Source organism: Nyctereutes procyonoides, unplaced genomic scaffold, assembly GCF_905146905.1.
Source record: "Nyctereutes procyonoides isolate TBG_1078 unplaced genomic scaffold, NYPRO_anot_genome, whole genome shotgun sequence".
Classification (NCBI taxonomy): Eukaryota; Metazoa; Chordata; class Mammalia; order Carnivora; family Canidae; genus Nyctereutes; species Nyctereutes procyonoides.
The window spans coordinates 83,330-103,381 of NW_026575125.1; the positions used below are offsets into that span (position 1 = coordinate 83,330).

General features: G+C 63.8%; 2 protein-coding genes across 6 annotated transcripts in view; one reads left to right on the forward strand and one right to left on the reverse strand.

Moving 5' to 3' along the window:
* Window positions 1-1,419: 1,419 nt before the first annotated feature.
* On the reverse strand, window positions 1,420-13,089 carry GTPBP6 (GTP binding protein 6 (putative)). Its single transcript, XM_055338577.1, is given in 11 exon segments — window positions 1,420-2,531; window positions 2,798-2,849; window positions 2,852-2,949; window positions 3,319-3,467; window positions 4,456-4,664; window positions 6,034-6,192; window positions 6,835-6,905; window positions 7,203-7,333; window positions 7,497-7,567; window positions 8,143-8,280; window positions 12,688-13,089. Coding segments are annotated over 11 exon segments (1,575 nt in total). The 5' UTR covers window positions 13,061-13,089; the 3' UTR covers window positions 1,420-2,407.
* Window positions 13,090-14,349: 1,260 nt separating this feature from the next.
* Window positions 14,350-20,052, forward strand: part of LOC129518438 (cohesin subunit SA-2-like) — a 45,876-nt gene continuing 40,173 nt past the window's right edge. For 2 of the 5 annotated variants that reach the window (XM_055338572.1, XM_055338571.1), the window contains exons 1-2: window positions 14,351-16,109; window positions 16,810-16,873. In XM_055338572.1, coding sequence (XP_055194547.1) covers window positions 16,105-16,109; window positions 16,810-16,873 — 69 coding nt within the window. In that variant the 5' untranslated portion in view covers window positions 14,351-16,104. Of the gene's footprint in view, window positions 16,110-16,809; window positions 16,874-20,052 lie in introns of all 5 variants that reach the window. The other 3 variants (XM_055338574.1, XM_055338570.1, XM_055338573.1) reach the window with 3 other exon arrangements.

The window sequence follows — 20,052 nt, forward strand, 5'->3', positions numbered from 1 at the left end:
AGGATCTGGGCATCGGGCGTCGTGGAGGCTGCACGAGTGGCCCACCAGCCCGTGGGGGAGGAGGTGGCATGGTTCAGCTCGTCATTGACTGAGTGAAGGACCATTGGGCCATGGTGTCTCTGTATCCCGCAGGCCCCTGGAGTCCCCTCCCACTCCCCCCCAGTGCCCTGAAGCTCTTGGCCCCCACCTGAGCCGCCGAAGGTCCCCGCCTGAGCCCAGGCCCCCAAGATGAGCCCCCGCTCTGCTGGGCACGTGCAGTAGGTGTCAGGACCCTGCAGTCCACAGGCCTCAGGGGGGCACGCCCGGAACAGCGGCAGGTGCGGGAGGAAAGGGAGCCCCCCAAGGCCTGCCCCCCGCACCCCACCCCGGTGTGTCCCACACGGGGGTGGCCAGAGCGCACACAGGGGCCTGGGAGGAGGAGGGCGGCCCTAGCACAGTGCCCACAGAGCACCCGGCTGAGGGTGCTGCACCTGCAGTGCCGGGGGGATGGGGCAGGGCCTTGGGTGGGGGCGGCCCACGCAGGACGCTCCGTGACCCCACCGTGTCCTGAGACCCCTGGGGCGAACCCCTGGGGGCTGACCTGGGGGACCAGGAAGGTTGGTGGGGCTCCCGGCCTGCTGCGCCGCCCCACTGCTCCAGCTGCTCCGGGCCCCTGCCCCCGCCCGAGAGAGAGGCCGAGACCCGGGCAGAGGGAGAAGCAGGGCCCCAGGAGGAGCCCAACGTGGGATTTGATCCCGGGACCCGGGGTCACGCCCTGGGCCCAAGGCAAGCACTTACCCGCTGAGCCGCGGGGATCCCCCGGATTTATTCTCTTCAGGTTTCTGGAAGGCAGGAGGGTGATGGGTCCCTGGGCCAAAGCCAGGGCCTGCGTGTCTCAGGAGCTGCTGGCGGGACCGTGCTCCGTTTTCCACCCTCCCGGCTTCCTGCCTCCCTCCATCCTGGATGCCAGCCGAGCCCACCGCAGGTTCTGATGCAACCTCTGCTCTGACCTCACACCTCAGGAGTCTGAGCCCCCGCCTCCCCGTCACTGGGACACGTGTGGCGGCCTTGGGCCCGCGGATCACCAGGGCCATCGCCACGTCAGGGTCCTTAACCCCGTCCCCTCTGCAAAGTCCTCTCTGCCATGTAAGCAGCATCTTCCTTGACAGGAGCAGGGGGTCCGGACGGGGACATCCTTGGGGACACTATTCCGTCCGCTGCATGGGGGCCAGGACATGTGCGTGTGGGGACAGTATTATTCAAGGACACCTTCCGAATCTGACCTCCCACAGGACAGCAGAGTTGTGGAAGGCCAGTGGCAGGAGCACTTGGGGAAGGACCCAGAGGTGGCGCGAGGCCCGTAGGGCCGTGTGTGTGGACAAGTCTCACGCGACCTGAGAACGCTCTGTCTTTAGAAAAGACACACCCTCGTGCACGCCCTGAAGCAGCGCAGAGATTTATTCCTGAATGCCGAATTCCAGAGTCACTCAAAAAACCCCACTGGAAGGATGAGCACAAATCGAAGGGGGGAAATGAGGTGAGACGTTATCCATGGCTGCAAGGGACCCCTCACGTCGGCATTTCCTCTAGAAAACGGGCAACCGCGTGGGTCTAGTGGGCTCCCTGAGGTGCGAACGAGTGTCTTGGAAAGCAGAAGGACCGGGGGCACCTGAATGAGGACCGGGGCGCCCGGGGGGCTCCGTCCATGAAGCGTGTGCCTTCACCTCGGGTCAGGATCCTGGGGTCCTGGTATCAAGTCCCACATGCTCAGTGGGGGTCTGCTTCCCCCTCAGCCCCTCCGTCTGTCCCTCTGTCGCTCCCTCTGTCACTCCCACCCCCTCCGTCTCTCAAATAGTCTTTACAAACAAAGCAAAATTAAAGCAGAAGAGCTGGCATGGCCAGTTCTGCACCCCCGGGTGTGTCCTGGGACCTTGGGTGACGACAGCCCAGGTCCGTGACGGGCCGCGTCTGTCCCTCCCACGGGCCAGTCTGAGTGGCCTGCCCGCGAGCAGGTCGCTGCCGGTTTCGTGCCGACTCAGTGACAAACCGTGTTTCCTCCACCACTGGAGCAGGGAGGCCCGTGGGTCGCCGCGGGACAGTCAGGAGTCGCAGGACACTGTGGGGCAGAGCGAGGGCTGGCGGCTGCGAGTGTGAAACAGCCGATGGAAACTCCAACACCGGGAGGACGTGCCGGCCCGCGGGCGGGAGAACCAGAAACGCCGGTGCAGACACAGCGGAGCCTGTTCCTTGTAGCCGAAGCCAGGGGAGGGGAAGTCACCTGTCACGATGCAGGATCCACGATGCAGGACCCCCGGGGACCAGAGCCGCGGAGCCCCCTGCGACCTGACCTTCGACTTCCAGCCGCGGCCGCCAGCCTACCACCTGGAAGCCCGGAGGGGCAGGCGGGAGGCCCAGAGGCGGCGTCCGCTCACTCTGGGAAGAGCTTTCGGAATCTGCCGTAGGCTGAGCTGCTGATGACCACTGTGACGTCGGCCACCCCGGCCTCGGGGATCACGTCCACGTCCTGCACCGTGGCCTCCTGGTGCAGCCAGCTGACAGAGCAGGGAAGGGGCGCTCAGTAGGGACCCCACGGGCTGTGTTCCTGAGCCCGCAGGCGACCCTGTCCTCACTGGCGGGTCCCGCCCACAGCCCAGGGGCGCCCACACAGGAGTCACTAACCCACGTGCGCGGCAGGCAACCCCACAACCCCACAGCCGCCAGGGCTCCTCTGCTCATGGGGCTTTGCAGCTCCACTGCCTTCCCCGCACCCGCACCCACTGCCCGGCCACTGTCCCGCCTGCTGGGCGGCCCCACGCACCTCAGCTGCGCGCCCGCCAGCCGGACCCGGAGGGTGAGCACCTGTCTCCCGTGGCCCTCAGAACGGCGTCCTCCAGCCGCGCTTTCAGCTCCGGGAGCCCCTGCCCCAGGAGGGCGGACACGGCGACGGCCTGTGGGCCCGCCGGGCGGTACCTGCGGGAGCAGCCCCCCAGCAGCGCCCGTTCAGCCTCGGGAACACGGAGTGAGGAGCGCCCAGGGTCCCCCGCCCTCGGGGCCCCAAGTGTGACTGCCCCAGTGGCTGCCAGGAGAGTGCACAGAGCAGATCACCAGGACGCGGCAGCGAGGGGCTCACAACGCGCCCCCCCCCGGGTGTGCGGCTGACTGAGGCCCTTCCCGGCCCGCGGGTGGCAGAGGGCACCCTGACCCCCCCTGTTCCCGAAAGCAGGGGGATGCCTCCAGTGCCCGAGGAGGGCAGCCCACTGTCACCAGCTGGGGCGGGGCCACGAGCAGCGGGCAGGGGCTCCAGGGTCGTGGGCAGTGGGCGCACCGGGCTGCACTCACCCGGGCACCAGGTCCACCTTGTTATGAACTTCCAGCACGGAGTCCAGGAGGGCGGCGGGCAGGCGCAGGCCGCGCAGCGTGGACAGGACGCTGGCTTTCTGCAGCTCCGTCTCTGGGTGGCTCATGTCTCTCACGTGGACGATCAGGTCCTGGGGGGCAGGGGAGCCACATGGTGGACACAGGGATGGCACCCCACGCGGAGGACCCGCCTCGGACAGGGGCTCCGACGGCCACTGCAGGCCCGGGTGGGAGTGGGCTGCTTCCCATGGGGTCCCGGCCCTGTGAGGTGGGTGGCACCGGGGCCGGAGCTCCCCGAGACCAGAGCTGGTGGGCGGCCCACCTGCGGCCCTCGCGCGGGCCCTGCCCTGGCCAGGCTGCTCCCCTGGGCCTGGCCTGGGCCCTGGCGTCCCCCGCAGCTCCCGCACCACAGGGGCCTGCTAGACCCCTGCCCGCTCACAGGCGTAGCACCGGTCCAGCCCCACCTCCCCCCGCGGGGGCCTCGTTCTTCGGGGGCCTTTCAACCTTCTGTGAAACTTTCAGACTCTGAGTATTTCAAATGTTAAAGAATGCTTTTTGCCGGGTTTTAAACGTCTCGCTGGTGGGAATTTTGTGGGACGCCCTCCAGTTGGAGTCTGTCTGGTTTTTCCTGGTGTTGACACTAGATCTGGGGCTCGGTGGAAGCCCAAAGAGAATGGGCCCTTGAATGACATCGCCGCAAACCTGTGCGCACAGCGGCTCCACCTCCTTCTGGAATTAGTCTTGGAAGAGGTCACTAGGAAGGGCTCATGCTCAGGGTGGGTTAGGCACTAGCTTCATGAGGGGGTGGTGTGTGAGGGGATCGGTCCCCGGGGTCACGTCATGTGTGAGGGGATCGGTCTCAGGGTGTAGTGTGTGTGAGGGAATCTGGTCCCCGGGGTCAGTCATGTGTGAGGGAATCTGGTCGGGGTACGTTGTGTGGGACTCGGCCCGGGGTCGTGTCATGTGTGAAGGCATCGAGCCCCCACATTGTATCAGGTGTGAGGAGACCTAGTCCCTGCGTCCTGTTGGAATCGGAATCCAGTCTCCACGCTGTGTCATGTGCGAGAGGACCAGCCCCAGATAACGCAGGTCTTTTAGGTAAGAGCATCCCACACTCACCGAACGAGCCACGTCTTCCAGGGTGGCGGAGAAGGACTCGATGAGGCTGTGGGGCAGCTGGGAGAGAAAGCCGATGGTGTCCATGTAGATGACGGCCACGCGGGAGGGCAGCCACCCAGCATGGGCTGTGATGTCCAGCGTCGCAAACAGCTGATCCCGGGGCTGCACCGCATCATCGCCTGTCAGGGCCTTGATCAGCGTGGTTTTTCCTAGAAGGTGGGCCCCAGGGGACATGCTGCCTGAAAGGCCCCTCCCGTGTGTCCTACTATCTACTGTCGCACCGTGGGTGGCGCCACATCCAATCCACGTGCCTCTGCAGAGGGGGTGCCCGTGGTCCATAAAGTCTCTGAGCTCCTAGGTCTCAGCAGGACCCTTGGGATGCCCTGTATGGTCGAAAGGAGGATGGTGCTGCCCGTCGTGCTCGCGGGTCGAGAGGGCCAGGCTCTGGGGTGCGAGTGCCTACACACAGCAGAGTGATGGTGTAGACAGGGTGCTGATGTGTGTGAACCTGGGGGGGGTTGGGCACGTGCGCCAACAAAGGCAACAGTGTAGACAGGTGCTCGTATTTGCATGTGAGTGATACGTGATTGGTGCCCACATAGATGCGGCCGGTGCTTTGTGCCTAAGATGTAGTGAGTATCTGCATAGGGGAAGGTGATGGTGGAGTGGGGCGGGTACACGGTGAGGGAGTGGGTGTCCGTGTAGACAGGGTGATGGTGGAGGAAGCGGGGCCCCTACCCTGTGTGACCTCAGTCAGCCACTGCCGAAGGCCCCAGTCACTGCCTGACACACCCCGACACCCCTGCCCCATGCACCCCAGACTCACCCCCGACACCTCCCTGACACCTGCCCCGCCCCCCACGCAGCCACACAGAGGAGTCTGCATCCCCAGCACACGTGAACCTTCACCTTTGCAAACAGGATCTCGTAAATCCTACGAGTACCCACAGCTTCCTGTTTCAGGTGGGGCGGTTCTGGGGACATCCCCCCCCCCCAGGTCAGGGAGCTGATGACCTCACGTGGGGTTCGGAGCACAGGCGGGTGCACTGCCGCTTCCAGCAGTGCAGCACGGGATGGCGGGTGTACCTCGACACGAAGGGGCGAGTCTGCCGTGCTTTCCCTTTACGGGAGCGTGACCGTGAGCTCAGGGCTTCAGGACGGAGGAAACCCCGCTCGGCGTCCTGCACACAATCACGGTGACCCGCACGGGAACCTGAACCCCGAACGCACCACGGGGTCTTACTGGACACGACCTGAACTGCTTTATAATTCGTCCAGGCAGATCTACCGGACACGAGCTCCAAGACACCACGTTTCCTCTCGTCTCTGAGTCTACAGAGCAGCGGCGAGAGGCGGCGGAGTCCAGTGCGCCGTCCAGCACCCGAGCACCACGCGAGGGGCACGCAGGGTGCGGGCCGTGGGCGCCGGAACACCCTGGGACCCAGCCACGCCGGCCGCCTCTGCTCGGCACGCGCTGACCCGAGTCCCCGGTCTCGCGGCCTTAGCCAGCGGGATCTTCCCCGACACGGCAGCCCGACAGCGGGGTGCCTGGCGTCGCACTCCCGGAGCCGCGCTCACCGCAGTTGGTGTACCCCACCACGGAGATGACGGGGAACTCCTGCCGCCGGCGCTGCCTCCCCAGGAGACGCCTCTTGTTCCTGAGCCTCTCCAGGGCCTTCCGGATCTTCATTTCCTGGTCCTTCAGGAGGCGCTGCTGCACCTGCACGAAGGATTCCCCTAGAAACACGGAGGTGGCGAGGCCGTGAGCACAGGTGGCAGGAGGCACGGAGAGCGCCGTGCGCCACTGGGCTCCCTGTGCGGGAGGCGCTCGGGCATCGCCACGCTGGGCCCCCCGACCTGCTCTGCACGCAGCCGCGGCCCCAGCGCCTTCCCACCTGCACTGTGGCTCTGCCCAACGAGGGCTGCCGCACCTGCGGCCTCGTGCCCTGAAGTCAGCGGGGCTCCCCTGGGTCTGGGAGGGAGGGGGAGCCTGGGAAGGAGCGCCCCTGTGATACCCACGGCCGCCGGAGCGGGCCCTGGGAGAGACACGCACATCCTCACCCCAGGACCTGCGAACGCGACCTCATTTCACAGTAGGCTCTGGGCGCCCCTAGCTGGTCAAGGCTCTGAGATGAGCTCGTCCTGCACGAGGTGGCCCTACATCAACGACAGGGGTCCTCGTAGGAGACAGAGGAGGAGCTGCTGCCGCCAAAAAGCACCCAGACGTCGTAGCTGGTTTGGATATGACCATACACGAGGCCCACATGCAGCCCCTGCCCCCCGGGGGTCTTCCAGCGACGCTGTCCCCTTCCTAGGGGAGGACGGCTGCCGTGACAGCCTCCGTCCGGAGTGCCCCGTGCTACGGGGCTCACACGTTACCTGAGCCCATGATGTAGCGCGAGCCCCGTCCTCGTCCGTCCAGGAGGGCCATGCTGGCTTTGAGGCGGGACCTGCCGTGGCAAGGGGGCATCTCAGCACGCGGCCGCACACACGCGTGCCCGCCTAGGAGAGCACAGCAGGCGCCAACACCCGGAAGTGAGGGTGGCGACGAGAAGGCAGGGTGGCCTTCCCTCCCGCCAGGGCCTTCGGCACCTGAGGGGCCACAGTGGGCCGCTGAGCCCTGGCAGGCGCGCAGCGTGGGAGCCACGCGGTCTACAGGCCGGGGCCAGGCCGTGTTCTGCGTCCACCGCGCCCCAGGTGACCGTCCAAGACACGAGCGCGAGGAGCGGCAGTGCGGTGGCCCCTACCTGAGCAGGGGCAGCTCCGCCAGCGCCACCTGCAGCCGTGCCTCCTTGGTCCGCGCGTTGCAGCGGAAGATGTGAAGCACCACCGTGAACCGGTCGTACACCTGCACGCCCCAGGCAGCCTCCAGTTCCTTCTGGAAAGGGAGACGGGGGTGAAGGCATGGGCGAGGGCAGCCCGGCGACAGGGGCGGGCGGCACGCCGTGTGGGATCCCGTGTGCCCGGCGGTCCCGTTCCCGCAGGACGCTGGCCCGGCTCCGTCCGCCCACACCGGGGGAGACCACGGGACTCCGCAGTACCTTGGTAGGCGCGGCCAGCCGCTCCACGTTCAGGAAGACCGCCGTGATCTCTGGAGTCCCCCTGATTTTCTCTGAGGAGAACAGCAAGTGCCTCAGACGCCCCTGCTCCACGCACTCTGTCGTGGAACCGACCCGGGGCTCCGCTGGCCATGTTCAGGGGACACCCCCGTCCCTGAGTGTGTGCTGGGGAATCAGGTGTGCAGGACAGGGGTCGAGGGGGGGACTGGGGCCGCCTTCAGGGCTGCGGGTCTGCACACGCATGGAGGTGGCGCAGCCTCAGGGGCCTGAACGGGCCTGAGGGCTGGGGTGACACGGACGGGCGGCACGTCTGCGGGGCGGCCCGCTGCTCCTGCCGTGCGCTGGAGGGCGGCTGGGGCTGCAGACCCTCGGGGTCCCTTGCAGCACCGTGTCTGCAGGGAGGGAGGGCTGGGGCCGCGGGGCGGTTCCCACCCGAGTCGTAACTGCCCCGACGGCACCAACGGGCACAGAGTGGGTTCTGAGAGGGACACGTGGCTTTCCCATGTCGGATGCGAGTCCCCGAAGGGCTACCCACACGGAGCACCCACTGCTGCTGCTTCTGTGCAGACGGAGGGAGCAACGGAGGGGATGGACAGGGATGGGGACAGGGATGGGGACAGGGACCCACCCGTCAGGTGCTCCAAGGTCCCTTTGCCAAAGATGAGCTTCCCGTTTGGCGATTTGCTGGGCACCACCATGCTCTCCACCACCGACCAGCCGTCCAGCGTGTGCACGAGGGCTTCCGCCTCCGCCACCTGCCACTCGGCTGTGGGGACACACAGGGCCGGGGTGAGGGGGGCGTCCCTGTGGGGTCGGCCGGGCCCTGTCCAGTCCTGCCCGGCGCGCCCCGGCCTGTGTCCCTCGGCTGGGAGGCTCCTGCGATGCGCGGAGGGCCCCAGAAGGCCCAGGGAGGCCTGTTCCCACACACGGCCGTGCTGTTCCACGCAGACCGGCAGGAGGGACGACAGGCAGGGATGGGAAGGACGGCCCCTCCTTACGTGGGACCCAGGACTTGCACGTAACAGGACGCCTGCTCAGTGAGGCCCCAGGGACTGTTGTGACCCAGCAGACAGTGTGTCCTGCATGGCAGCCCCCGAGGGCCCAGGACCCGCCGCTTCCCCCGCAGGGTGGGCCATGAGCTCCCGAGGGAAGGAGTGGGCATGCCCGGGGCCTGGTGCCAATGTGGCACAGGAAGAGGCACCGCTCAGGGCACACGGGATGACACCTGGGTCCTCAAGGCCGGCCCTACAGGAGGGGGTCCGCAGCAGGTTCTAGGATCATCACCGGCGGTGGGCGGTCGTCCCCCGAGCTCAGGGACAGGGAGGAAACAGGCCGGGTGGGGATGTGCATGAGAGGGCGGCAGGGGTTGGAGGCCAGGGGCGGCCCCAGGCTCTGCTCCGGGGGGACGGGGTCCCCATCCTCTGGGCTGAGAGGAGGCACAGTGTCCTCAGCTTTCACTGCTGATGGACGGAGCTGGTCCTTCTCACCCCCACCCTGTGGCTGCTCAGGTCAGGTGTGCGAGGTCACCCGGACGTCCCTCCTTCACCGTCACGCGTGGCCCACTGACACACCACACCCGTGCTGTCTGCCCTGACCTCCGCGGGGGCCCAGGTCCCCCAGCTCCATCGTGGATCACGGTGCAGCTTCCCAGAACCTCCTGCTGGGGTCAAGTGCCTTCAGGCCACTGCCACCGGCCGCCACCTGGGGGCTGCTCAGAATGCCACATGGGACCCCTCAACTCCAGGCCTCCGGCCCCTGGGGGGAAGCCAACGCCGAGAAACGCTGCTGCAGTCCACAGCTCAGAGGCACGGGCGCACTGGGGACTGGGGCTACCGAGTGCTTCCCTGCCCGCACGTCACCAGCACAGCACCACAGGCCCACGGACGGCAGCTCCTCGGCCCGCGCCTCATGCCCGCCCACCAGGCAGGAATCACAGGGCTCGCCGTGAGTAAAACGCGCAACGTGAAGACACAGAGCAGCATCAGAACCAGAGTCCGACAGCGGCAGGGCTGCTGGATTCATCAGATGGGGAACCTGAAGCGACTGTGATTGACGTGCTAAGGGCCGTGACACAAGACGGGACGCCTGGGTGGCTCAGCAGTTGGGAGCATGATCCTGAGGTCCTGGGATCGAGTCCCACATCGGGCTCCCTGCAGGCAGCCTGCTTCTGCCTCTGCCTCTGCCTCTCTCTCTTTCATGAAAAAATAAATAAAATCTTAAAAAAAAAAAAAAAGGAGCACACAAGAACACACGGCGTAAGCAGACAGATGCACAGGCCAGGAGAGAACGGAAGACAGATGCCGGCTAGCGGTCAGAAACACGCTAACGGAAGTGAAAACTGCCTCTGACGGGCTTCGGAGAGGGCCGCTAAGGCTGAGCCCACAATCTCTAAGCCTGCGGATGCGAGGACGAGTGACAATGACAGACGTCCGCACCCGGAAGGAAGAGTCAGGCCACAGACCAGAGCGAGACGTTTGTAAAAAACATCTGAGAAACGACCAGTCTCCACAACGTATGAACGACTCTGGAGGCTCGGCGGTAAGAGAGAAGAACTTGATTGAAAATGGGGCTGGAGACCTGTCACAGGTGTCACCACAGGACCTGCGGACACGCCAAGCTGGGAAGGAGACACGCTCAGCGGGGGGGCAAATGCAAACTGGAACGAGAGCCCAGCACGCAGCCGTGAGCCGGGCTCTAATGCAGCACGTGCAGGCCTGCGGGGACGTGCAGCCACGATGTCTCCGTGGCTGCTCACGGGAACGCAGAGCGGTGCCACCGCTGGGAAAGCACCTTGGAGGCTTCTTAAAACACTTAACACAGGCGTGGGGCGCCTGGTGGCTCAGCAGGTGAGGCGTCTGCCTTCGGCTCAGGTCACGACCCTGGTGTCCAGCCCCGTGTCGGGCTCCCTGCTCAGTGGGACTCTGCTCCTCCCTTTTTCTCGCTTGAGCTCTGTCTCTTGCTCTCTCTCTCTGAGGTAAATAAAACCATAAACCACATCAACAACAACACAAACCTAAATATGCTCGTAGGGTACAGCAGTCACGTTCCCTGGGGTTCATCCAAGTGGACCGAAACCACGTGTCCCCACACAACCTGCAGAAAGATGTTTACAGCTGCTTGGAAGGACCCATGTGTCCCCAGCAGGTGGATGGACAAAGGAACCGGGGCCCACGCGGAGGACAGTGTCATCAGCACTGAACAAGTCAGCTGTCAAGCCACAAAGTCACACAAGAACCTCAGATGCACGAGTTGGTCTGCAAAGGCTGCGCGGTGCACGAGTCTAACTACGACATCCTGGAAAAAGCAAGATGAAGCACATGGTAGAGAGCTGTCGTTGCTGGGGTGGGGGTGGGGTGGAGTGCGGACTGGTGTGGCCGTGGAACTACCCTATGTGACCCTGTACGGTGGGCGAGCGGCATGGCACCCTGTCCAGACCCACAGAACGTCCAACTCCCAGAGCGAAAGGTGACCAAGCCGCGGCCTCTGGGCGCGGCTGCATGTTCATGTAGGTTCCTGCGCTGGAACACGCCTCCCAGTGTGGTGGGGATGCTGATGACACACGATGCTGAGCAGTGGGACATGACCTATGTGGGAATCCTCTGCGAATCTGCAGCTGCATGAAAACAAAGCCTTCGAGCAAAAAAAAGAAAAAAAAAAGAAAAAAAGGAACAAAACACTTCCACAGCTCATGCAGAAGAAGCAAGTTCACAGAGACGCAAAGCACATTCAGGGCTGTGAGGGGCTGGGCAGGCCTGCTGCGGAGAGTGGCCGCTATTAGCGGGACGGGGTCTCCTTCCCGGGTGACGAATGTAACCTGCACAGCGGTGGAGGCCGCCCCGCACCGTGGACGTACTAAATGCTACTGAACCTGCCCACGAAACGGTGAATTCTATGTTACCGAGAATTACATAGAGTTCGGGGAAGGTCTCTATGGAGCAGGAAGGCGAGGAGGAGATGGGAGGAGGAGGGGAGGAGGGAGAGGCAGAGGGATTGAAGGAGGGGCGGGGGGAAGGGATGTGAAGGGAAAGGAGAGGGAGGGGAGGAGCAGGAAGGGGGAGGAGGGGGAGGGGGATGGGTAGGGGAGGAGAGGCAGAGGGGGAGGGAGGAGAGGGGAGGGGAGGAGAGGTGGAGGGAGAGGCTGAGGGACAGGAGGGGGAGGGCATGTGGGGGGGAGGGGCAGGATAAACTGCACCCCCACCCTGTGGGGTCCCTGTTCTGCTCAAAGCCAGTGTGGTTGCGCCATGGCCTCACGCGAGGCCTGTGCCTGTGTCACGGCCGGGGACTGGGCTCTCCGCGGCCTCCCCCTCCGCAGCCAGCAGCCAGCCAGCCCCAGGGCGAGGTCCCTGGGGGCCGTCTATGCTGTCCAGAGGACCTCATCCTTCCGCATCCTCCCACTGTGGCGCTGGGTCATCCCAGGGCATCCAGGACCGCCCTGCGGGGTCCCCACCCCCTGTCGCCCGGCCCAGGGGGCGGCTCCCTGCCTGGGCCAGCGGCACCCCGAGCCTAGGTCAGGGGAGTCACGGGAGGGCGGAGGGTGCCCCTGCCCCAGGGACGGGACCTGGCTAGGGCAAGGGCGGGCCGATGCCGGTCTGTAGCTGTACCGTGTGTGCACGGTGACACCGGTGGCGCGACCTTAGGGTTCAGGGACATGATGAAACTATATGCCGGCTCACACTCACGCTCACACGCTCGCAGACCCGCTGACACACACACCCCCTGGCCGTGCACAGGCTCTACAGTTGTGTCAGATTCTTCCTGGGGAGATGGGGAGCAGGAAGGTCACAGCCCTTATATGCCCCAGGGAGGGGGGGTCCCGGGGCAGGGGGTCGGCAGCTTCCAGCCGACCCAGGGCAGCTTTGGGGGGATGGCGGGGACGCTTTCAGGGTGATCTTCGGAGCCCCGCCTCCTACTCCCGGCCCCGCCCCCTCAGCCTCAGAGCCCGCCTCCCGCTCCAGGCCCCGCCCCCTCAGCATCAGAGCCCCGCCTCCCGCTCCCGGCCCCGCCCCGAGTCCCCGCCCCGCCCCTACTCCAGCCGTCGGAGCCCCGCCTCGCCCGCTCCAGGCCCCGCCCCCTCAGCCATCGAAGCCCCGCCCCCCGCTCCAGGCCCCGCCCCCGGAAGCCTGGCGTCCCCGCGTCCTCGCCGTCCCCCCGCCCCTGCGCCGCAGCGGGTCACCTCGAGTCAGCTTCGGCTTCTCGGGTCCCCGCTTGACCTCAGGGTGGATCAGGCACACGCGCTGGGTCCCCAGCGGCAGCAAAGGCTCCGTCCTCAGGAGCGCTTCCTCCTCCTCTTCTTGCTCCGCGTCACCTGGGTCCTCCTCCTCCTGCTCTCCCGCTCGGCTTCTCGGGCCATCATCGTCCCGGCGGTCCCGGCCTTCACCGCCTCGCCCCTTGACGCCCCCGGGGCCGAAGGCGGCGAGTGCGCGCTCCGGGCAGGCGGGCGGCGGCAGCGGCGGCGGCGGCGGCGGCGCGGCTCTCGGAAGCCGGCGGCCGCAAGCCAGTCGGCAGAGCCCCGGCCCCGGGCGGACGGCGGCCCGCAAGGCCCACATCCCGCGGTCGCTCGCGCGGCGGGGGCGGGGCTCCGGGGGCGTGCTCCCGCGCACTCCCCATTGGGCGCCGGGCGTCACGTGCCCGCCGCCTCCTGATTGGTGCGCGGTCGCGGGCGGGCGGGGCTTGGGATGCGGCGGGCAGGCGGAGCTCCGCTCGCGGGGCCGGCTCTCGGCGGACGCCCGCGCCAGGTAGTGCGGCCCGCCCGGGGCTCCTCGCACGCGTCCCCCTCGCCCCCTTCCCGTCCCCGGGGGTCCCGAGTCTCCGCGGGGGGCGAGTGCTGCCCTGGGTGGAGGGGGGTCCCCCATCCTGCCCTAGGGTGCATACATCCTCCATTGCAGGTCCCCTGGGGGGTCCTCATATCCTCCCCCAGGGGTCCCACATCCCATCCTGCCTTGGACATCCATCCAAGTGCTGCCCTGGGTGGAGGGGGTCCCCCATCCTGCTCTAGGGTGCACTGCAGGTCCCATGGGGAAGGGATTCTCATATCCTCCCCCAGGGGTCACATCCTGCCTTGGGCATCCAAGTCCTGCCCTTGGTGGAGGGGGGGTCCCCCATCCTGCTCTAGGGTGCGTACCTCCTGCACAGCAGGTCCCCTGGGGGGTCCTCATATCCTCCCCCAGGGGTCCCACATCCCATCCTGCCTTGGACATCCATCCAAGTGCTGCCCTGGGGGAGGGGGTCCCCCATCCTGCCCTAGGGTGCATACATCCTCTATTGCAGGTCCCCTGGGGGGGTCCTCATATCCTCCCCCAGGGATCCCACATCCTGCCTTGGGCATCCAAGTGCTGCCCTGGGTGGATGGGGGGGTCCCCCATCCTGCTCTACGGTGCACTGCAGGTCCCATGGGGAAGGGATTCTCATATCCTCCCCCAGGGGTCCCACATCCCATCCTGCCTTGGACATCCATCCAAGTGCTGCCCTGGGTGGAGGGGGTCCCCCATCCTGCCCTAGGGTGCATACATCCTCTATTGCAGGTCCCCTGGGGGGTCCTCATATCCTCCCCCAGGGATCCCACATCCTGCCTTGGGCATCCAAGTGCTGCCCTGGGTGGATGGGGGGGTCCCCCATCCTGCTCTACGGTGCACTGCAGGTCCCATGGGGAAGGGATTCTCATATCCTCCCCCAGGGGTCCCACATCCCATCCTGCCTTGGACATCCATCCAAGTGCTGCCCTGGGTGGGGGGGGGTCCCCCATCCTGCCCTAGGGTACATACATCCTCCTATTGCAGGTCCCCTGGGGGGTCCTCATATCCTCCCCCAAGGGTCCCACATCCTGCCTTGGACATCCATCCAAGTGCTGCCCTGCGTGGAGCAGGGGGTCCCACATCCTGCCTTTCAGGTCTGAAAGCCCCCGGGGATCTGGAACCTTGCCTTAAGGGGTGCAAGTGCTGCCCTGGAGGGGTCCCAGACACTTTCCTGGCTTCACATCTGAACCATTCCCCGGGGGTCTGAAGTCTGAGATAGGATCTGGAGCCTGGCTGAGGAGTGGGGACTGCCTAGAGATTCCGAATTTAGCCTGGGGGGTCATGAAGTCTATGTTGGTAATCCAGGTCAGGCACCGGGGGTTCAGGCCTCAGAGGTTCAGGCCCTGGGCTTTGAACCAGCCATGGGGGTCCACAACTCTGCCTTGGAGATTCTGACCTGGCTGCAGGGGTTCCATAGCCAGGACTGTGACCCAGGGGCCCTAGACCCTGCTTTGGGGGGATGAGCAGAGCCTCGGGAGGCCTGAACCCTGCCGTGGGAATCTTGTCCCATCCCTGGGGGTCTGGAACCCTGCCTTGGGGGCCCCACACCCTGCCTTGGGGATCCGAGCCAGTCCCTAGGAGTCTCATTTTTCCTGGCACGTCTGAGTCCATCACTGCTACGGGGGTATGGCTCCTGTACTCTGCCTCGGGCGTGGGATGCTGACTTGGGGCATCCCCGGTGCGGCTTGGGGTTCGACTCCGGCCTGGGCGAGGTTCAGAAGTCTGTGCTGGTACTGGCCTGCGTGTGACCCTGGGGGTCCCAGGTCCTGTTTGGGGACCGGCACGTGGCAGGTAAGTGGTGTGCAGCATGATTGCAGAGTCCGCTGGGTCCAGGCAGAGAGAGCAGGGCTGCTCCAAAGGAGCGCACCTCCGGTTCAGGCCCTTCTCCTTTATAGTCCGCGCGCGGTGTTGAGAGGGTCACGTGGGTGCCCGCTGACACGAGGGGGTTCTTCTTTTCACAGAGGAGCAGTTTTAGTGGAAACGTTCCCTTTTAAGTGTGTGCAGGATGCCGCGGCCTTTCTGCTGTTTAGAGAGAGGATGTGAAAGCTCCGCACTGTGACACGTAGCACAGGGCAGACACCCGGGGACCATGGGGGCTGTAGCCCGGGCGGCACCTCTGTTCCTATCTGCGGGCAGTTAGGGCACCCTGGACACGGTGTCACCGGGCAGGCCTGTGGTCTGCGCGGCCCCAAGTCACGCGAGCAAGCTGAGCAGGACCGAGCTGAGACATTGGTCCCTCGGCACACGGAAAACGGGCAAACTCAGCCCCGACGGGCCGTCCTTCCCGGTGCCGTCCCCGTCCCCGTCCCCGTGTGGATGGAACAGAGACGGGATTAAAACTTGCAGCGAGGCAGCGCGAGGTGTGTGTTCCGGGGCGGGTCCCCCAGCCCTCTGCCGTGTCGCCCGGCTCCAGGCCTGCAGGGATGAGGGAGTCCGGGGAAATGCCACCGGGTCGTGGGTCCCCCAGGAGCTGGCTCTGGAACCCGGAGGCCCGTGGGCAGGGCAGGCCGGCCGAGAGTGCTCAGGAGCCCGCTGTGGTCCTGCAACGCCACCTGGCGTGAGGTCCGGGCAGGTCCCCGCGCGCAAGCCCTGCCTCCTCGGGAGAGGGGAGCCTGTGGCTGGGGGAGAAGCGCCAGCGAGCGTGTGCGGGCCGGGCCGGGCGCTGGCTCCCCACCGCACGCGCCCTCTCGGGGGCCCCGGCCGCATCCCGGCTGCATCCTGCCCGCGCCCCGAGCCAGCCTGCCCGGCGGCCTCCAGCAGTGGCCGTGGGAGGGCCGCGCGAGGATTAACGCTTCATAATGAGGTAACGCATTTTTTAGGGCTTTGCTGTGGACCTTGTGTCTCATGGCCGCTGCCGAGGGCAGACGGTTCCCCCAAGTGAGCCCCGGATCCTGGCAGCCTCGTGTACGCAGAGCGCTCTGGGGACCTCGCTGGCCACGCAGCCCTTGCACGAGGGTCCCCTGTTTGTGCTCCACGGGCAGCGAAGGGGATCAGGCTGCGGGGGGCGTGGGGAAGAGGGGAAGACGGGCCCCGGGGCAGATGCGCTGTGCACGCCGGCGGGGAGGCAGCTCCGAGCGCTGGGCTGCAGCTGAAAGTGTTCCATTTTCTCGATTTTCCGCTATCCGCGCTTGGGAGACGCAGCAAGGACGGGAGGCTGAGGTGTATCCTGGGCTCAGACGCCCCAGCCCCGCAGGGTGACTTAGCAGCAGGCAGAGGCGGGGGTGTGATTCACCCCTCCCTCCTCCCTTCCCAGTACGGGGACCCCTGGAGCTCGCGCCTTCCTAAGCCGCCGCTCCCAATTCCTTGGCATTGTCTGCCGCTGTTGCTTCATTCCCTCTGCCGACAACCATTTGCAGAACGCGAGTGGCAGACGAGCTACTTGGCACCCCCGTGTTTGCAGTCGTGCTGTGTGCCTCCGACAGACTGGCAGGGGGCGTGGGGGGCGGCCTGTGGCGCCGGGGGCTCCAGGCCGCCGTCTGACTTCTCTTGTGTCTTGGCGGAAGGTCTGGCCGAGAGAGGGTGAACGCGGTGGCAGTCTGCGGTGGCGGCGGCCGGGACGCTGTGTCGGTAAGTGCCGTGAGCGCGGCCGGGTTTACACGGACAGCGTGCACATGGGAGCACGGAAGGCAGTACCGGTCCCTTGTCATCCGACCGTACAGGGGTCACTGCCAAGATTTTGGTGAACATTCGTCCAGGATTTTTATTTTATTTTATTTTATTTTATTTTATTTTATTTTATTTTATTTTATTTTATTTTATTTTATTATTTTATTTTATTTATTATTTTATTTTTTATTTTATTTTATTTTATTTTATTTTATTTTATTTTGGTAATGTCTACACCCGACGTGGGGCTCGAACTCACAACCATGAGATGAAGGGTGGCGTGCTGTCCCGGTGGAGCAGCCAGGCGCCCCCTTCCGCTCTCTTTGTACCACACACCTGAGCGCACGAATGCACCTGCGTGTCTGCTCGTCTGCGCCCGCAGATAGATGCCCAAAACCTTAATTGAGAAACGCGTTCACATCATATCTATTGTCTTACAAAGTTTTAAGGCTCCGTTGGCGGAGCGGGCTGGCTCTTGATCTCAGGGTCGTGAGTTCGAGCCCCGCTGCGGAGCCGGCGATCCCATCCACGGCTGTTCCGAGTGGGGCTGATAACCGCCAGCAGTCGCTGGGTTGTTACCAGCACCTGAGGCTGTGACTGCACCGCAGTAAGATCACTGTTCTCTCTCTCTCTCTCTCTCTCTCTCTTTTTTAAGATTTTATTTATTTATTCCTGAGAGATGCAGAGAGACACAGGCAGACACCCAGGCAGAGCAACAAGCAGGCTCCCTGCAGGACTCGATCCCCGGACCCCAGGGTCACGCCCTGAGCCGAAGGCAGACGCTCAACCCCTGAGCCACCCCGGTGCCCCAAGATTGCTATTCTCTGATCGCTCCTGATTTCAGAATGAAAATAAACAGCAGCCCGGCTATGATTTGGGTGTCGCACGGGCGCTGCCGTGTGGAGGGTGACGAGCAGTGGCCCCCAAACCCATGAGAACCTGCCGCATCCATGTGTGGCATACGGGCGGGCGCGTGGGCTAGGGTGCGGCCCTGTTGGGCGCGGAATCCCACGCCGTGAGGGGTGCTGAGGGTCAGGGTGAACGGGGCGGGAGCTGTGTCCCCAGGAGGAGTCGCTGGTGACGCTCCTGCCCGACTCACAGGCACGGAGCCTGCTTCGTGGGCTGCTCTTGGCTCCCCCTCCCTTGATCCTGCTGCTCCCCTCCACGCGGACGTGACGTGTCCTCTCGTGTACCTGCCACAGAGACTCAAGCTCATTGCATGTTTTTCCCTAAATGCTTGATGTGGAATCAACACGTGCTGAAAGCGTGCGGTGTGACTAGGTCCACACCGTGAGACCATCACCACCGTCGGGACGGTGGCACCTCCGCCATCCCCCCAGTCTCGTAGGGCTCGGTCTTGCTGCCTTCGTCACGGGCGTGCCCGCTGACCGTGCCCCCTGAGCGCGGCCTGGGCTTTGTCTACACGGGCTCACGCACTACACGGTTCTTTTCCGTTTCTCTTTGGGTTTGGTGGGACTTCTGTCCTCAGCACGACGATGTAGTTCCACATGTGGCTGCACGGTGACACCTCGGGAGGTCACCGCCCTCGTGGCGACCAGGCTGCCCGCCTGGGTCCCCCGCACGCTGCCTGTGTCCCGCTCTCGGGTGAACGCAGGGGCGCAGCATTGGTGCACGAGCTCTGCACGGCCGAGAGTCGCCGCACTGCCTTGCAGCGTGTTCGGGCGCACACGCCGGCAGCTAGGACCGTCCCCGCCAGCACCCTCAGCTCGCAGGATGTTCGCGGCCCCAACGGCAGCCGAGCGGATTCCGTGTGCACCCGACACGAGCGCCTCCCCGCGTGCGTCGTCCCGTCGGCGTGTGCTTTCTGCTGAAGACTCTGCAGGAATCTTTCACGGGTCACTTTTACTGACCTGTTTCATTCCTTGTTGAGTTTTGAGCATTCTTTAAAATAAAATATCGGGAAACGTCCTTTATTAGATTTGTGCTTTGCAAGTATTTTCTCCCAGACGCTGGCTTGTCTCGTCCTTCCGTCCGCAGTATCTCTTACAGCGGAAGCGTTTTCAGTTTTGATAGAGCGTAATTTATCAATCATTCCTTTGATGGATTGCGTTTCTGGTGATGGGTCTAAGGACTTTAACGCCAGATAACGAATTTTTTCTTCCGTTGTTTTTCTTGTGAAGGCTGTATGGTTTTAAAGCTTTTAGGCCCAGGGCGGCCCGGGTGGCGCAGCGGTTTAGTGTGGCCTGCAGCCTGGGGCGTGCTCCTGGAGGCCCGGGATCGAGTCCCGTGTCGGCTCCCGGCATGGAGCCTGCTTCTCCCTCTGCCTGTCTCTGCCTCTCTCTCTCTCTCTCTCTCTCTCTATGTCTCTAATGAATAAATAAGTCTTAAAAAATGCATAATAAAATAAAGCTTTTAGGTCCATAATCCATTTTGAGATGATTTTTGGGTAAGCCAGAAGATGTGGGCCGGAGTCACTGTTTTCATACGGGTGTCCAGTTGTGCAGCACGATACTTAAGCAGATTATCCTTTATTCACTGAGTTGCTTTTGCGCTTTTATAAAAAGCCAGTTGACCGTATTTGTGGTTCTCCTTGTGGACTGTGTCCTATTCCACTGATGTACGGGGCTGTCTTTTTCCACACAGCGTTGATTAGTATACTTTTACACTAAAGTCTGAAATTAGCTAGTGTGAATCCTCCAAGTGAGTGATTTTTGCAGATGGTTTTCACTGTGCTCATTGCTCTTTGTTTCTTTTTTTTTAATTTTTTTTTTTTTTATTTTTGACAGTCACACACACAGAGAGAGAGAGAGAGAGAGAGGGGCAGAGACACAGGCAGAGGGAGAAGCAGGCTCCATGCACCGGGAGCCTGATGTGGGATTCGATCCCGGGTCTCCAGGATCGCGCCCTGGGCCAAAGGCAGGCGCCAAACCGCTGCGCCACCCAGGGATCCCTGCTCTTTGTTTCCACTTAAATGTTAGACCAGCTCACAAAAAAAAAAAAAAAAAAAAAAAAAAAAAAAAAAGAAAGAAAGAAAGAAAGAAAAAGAAAAAGAAAAAAACCCAGCTCACAAATACCTAGGGAATTTTATGCTGAGGTCTTGATTGGGATTTTGCTGACTCTCTAGACCATGTTGTGTTGTGTTCACTTTTTAATACTCGGAAGTCTTCTGGTCTATGAAC